This window comes from Leguminivora glycinivorella, chromosome Z (assembly GCF_023078275.1).
Source record: "Leguminivora glycinivorella isolate SPB_JAAS2020 chromosome Z, LegGlyc_1.1, whole genome shotgun sequence".
In the NCBI taxonomy this organism is placed as follows: domain Eukaryota; kingdom Metazoa; phylum Arthropoda; class Insecta; order Lepidoptera; family Tortricidae; genus Leguminivora; species Leguminivora glycinivorella.
In genome coordinates, this window is record NC_062998.1 from 32,113,831 (window position 1) to 32,116,761 (window position 2,931).

The following is a 2,931-nucleotide window of genomic DNA, read 5'->3' on the forward strand; positions in this document are numbered from 1 at the left end:
CTCGATATTGCCAACAATTACCAATTTCGCACCAAGTTCAATTATTATTGGTCTGTTTAAAATCATTTAGCGTAACATTACGTTCATTAACAATATACTTCAACAGGTAATTAACTATTAGATAGGTATGTCATATAGGTCTCTAAGTCCCGACCGCCACTTGACCCGCATAGTTTCAATCCAATTCTCACCCTCTTAGGGGTTGAACTACATAAACTCTTTTCTTTACGGAGCGCTGCAAGTATAAAGACTATAAAATGTTCGAAGTTTCGGAAAGGTAACTATTTTTTTAAGATGAAATCTTTAAAAAAAGTATTAAGTGCACAGAACAACTAAAACTATAATGTTACCTACGTGTTATGTAACTATAACAATAATGTAATGTAACAAATTACACACCTCGACTTTTAACGCCGGCGACGCCACACTTTCTCCGTACTGGTCCCGCACGAGTATGGGCAGCGTGATGCGAGCGGCGGGGCGCACCGGGGTCGCGGGCGCCCGCAGCTCGCACTTGGCGGGCTCCACGCGCGGCGTGGGCGCCAGCCAGCGCGCCAGGCGCCCGCCGGCCGTACTCTCGGCGCCCGCCACGAAGTCAGAGAGGAACTGGCGCTCAGTTGAGATGCATCTGCCGATAAAAACAACCTTATCACAAATAGAGAACAAAGAGTACCGATACATCAATAGGTCTCACTTGTCTCGTAGAATAATGCACAACAATCGACTAATTACTTATTAATAACTTACATCATTGGTAGTAGCAGATAAGTTGTAATAGGTCATTGTCTACGAAGATAAGCTTAGCATACATGAAAAGTTTAAACCACTTTTAGACATCTTATAAACTCGCTTAGAAATAAAGACAATATTCGAGTGGATGGAATAGATAGTAGTATAGACAGTGACCCCGTCTTCTGTTAAGTGCTAATTACGCAGCAGGCAGCAGGAGCAAAGTTTTAAAGTGCATCAGGGCTGCCAGTGTGAACGCAACACACGTCGACCTCTACTTTGTGTTTCAACTTCAAGTAATGTGCTGTCAAACATATCGGCTAACTTGTTATCGATACTGGTTCGAACTTTTTGTATAAGTAGGTAATTTACTTTTATGATATTATGATACATTTGCGATATTTTGCAAAGAAATGCGCAAAAAATCATTATTTTTAGCTTTCCCTATGTTCTGGTCAACGTGCGTAGCCGAATGCACAAACTCTCACGAAACGCTCGCAGATATATATCTCTATCGCTCTTGCGTATTGGCGCGACAGAGCCAGACTACCTTTCGCGGCGTTTCGTTTTCGTTTCGCGTCGTAGAAATGTCATTCGGCTACGGGGCCAGTACGGCAACCTAACGAATCCATTCTACCAATCTACTGGATTATAGTATGTACCTAGTAGTAGTAGTATCTACAGGTACTGTCAAGACAGAAGCGATAAGTTTACAATATGAGCTATTCGTAAATTGCTAACAATGCTTATAAGCGTGTTGCAATAATGGGAGAATATTTCTTAAAATATATTTTTTAAATAAAATATTTACTTACTTACACTTTTTTACTAACAATTCGTGTCATACCGTTACCAATGACTGAGATATTATAATCTGAGCCATTATTAGTATCGTATGACATATCCTTAGGCATACAATCGTGTCGCGTTAAAATTAACGATACGCTTTGCTCTTATATCATACTGAGTTTTTTTTTTTTTTTTTTTTTTTTAATAGCCTATATTGTTTCCCACTGCTGGGCAAAGGCCTCCCCTGTTTTCCGCCACTCGTCACGGTTCTTTGCATGCTCCCGCCAATCGCCACAAAATGAGTCCAGGTCTTTCCGCCATCTCATTTTTGGCCTACCTCGGCCTCGGGTAAATTGTGGTGCCCATTCGGTCGCTATTTTGGTCCATCTGTCTGGAGGCATCCGACATATGTGTCCTGCCCAATCCCACTTGAGCTTGGCTGCCTTTACACCCACATCTGCGATACCTGTTTTGGAGCGCAACTCCGTGTTCCTTATCCGATCGATTCTGCGGACTCCGAGTATGCTGCGCTCCATTGCTCGCTGGCAAATCTTGAGTTGGGACTTTTGGGCTTCTGTTAATGACCAAGTTTGGGCGCCATAGGTTAGGATAGGCAGGATGCACATGTCGACCAGTTTGCGTTTTAGTGCTATTGGAAGGTTGCCCTTCATTAACGCCTTCATGGACCAGAAGCTCTTCCAGGCATTTTTGATGCGTTGATCAATTTCCTTGGATTGCCTGTCATCGAAGGATGCTATCTGGCCCAAGTAGGTGTATTGGTCGACATACTGTAAATCCTGCCCATCTACCGTGACCCTATGTTTCGTGACATTGGTCATTAACTGGGTTTTTGCCCTGTTCATTTCGAGTCCAACTTCAAGACTTGCTGTGCTAAGGTCTTGTAGCATTGTCTCTAGATGGGGTGCTGTGTGTGAGAACAAGACAATGTCGTCGGCGAAACGTAGGTTAGTCAACCGTTTTTCGCAGATGTCAATGCCCATTGATTCCCACTTGGCAGTCAGCTTTTTGAATATTTCTTGTAAGCAGGAGGTAAACAACTTTGGAGACAACGGGTCACCCTGTTTGACTCCTTTTTGGATGCAGAATTTAGGGCCGGGAACATGCAACTTGATGCTTGCGGTGCTGTTTCGGTAGATGGTCTCAATGAGTTCAACATTTCAACATGAGTTCAACAATAAATATTTCCCATTCTCTTTTCATCAAATTAGAATTTAGCATCAACAAATTAACCAATTAATAATGGTTCTCGATCAAGTCGCTTCGGCATAGCGCTATCATTTAACGTCAGTTAGTGCATAATTAGTAATAGGTAAAACACATCATCGATGTCGATAAATGTGGGGTGTTGTTAACGAGTGGCATCACTAGAACTGAGAGACAGCCAGCCGGTCG

The 2,931-nt window shown here is 42.7% G+C and overlaps 1 protein-coding gene across 1 annotated transcript in view; it reads right to left on the reverse strand.

The window, feature by feature from the left end:
• LOC125240457 (E3 ubiquitin-protein ligase MYCBP2) overlaps window positions 1-2,931 on the reverse strand; it is a 111,309-nt gene that overhangs the window by 42,618 nt on the left and 65,760 nt on the right. The window contains exon 34 of the mRNA XM_048148351.1: window positions 400-628. Within this exon, the coding sequence (XP_048004308.1) occupies window positions 400-628 (229 nt within the window). The remainder of the gene's footprint in view (window positions 1-399; window positions 629-2,931) is intronic.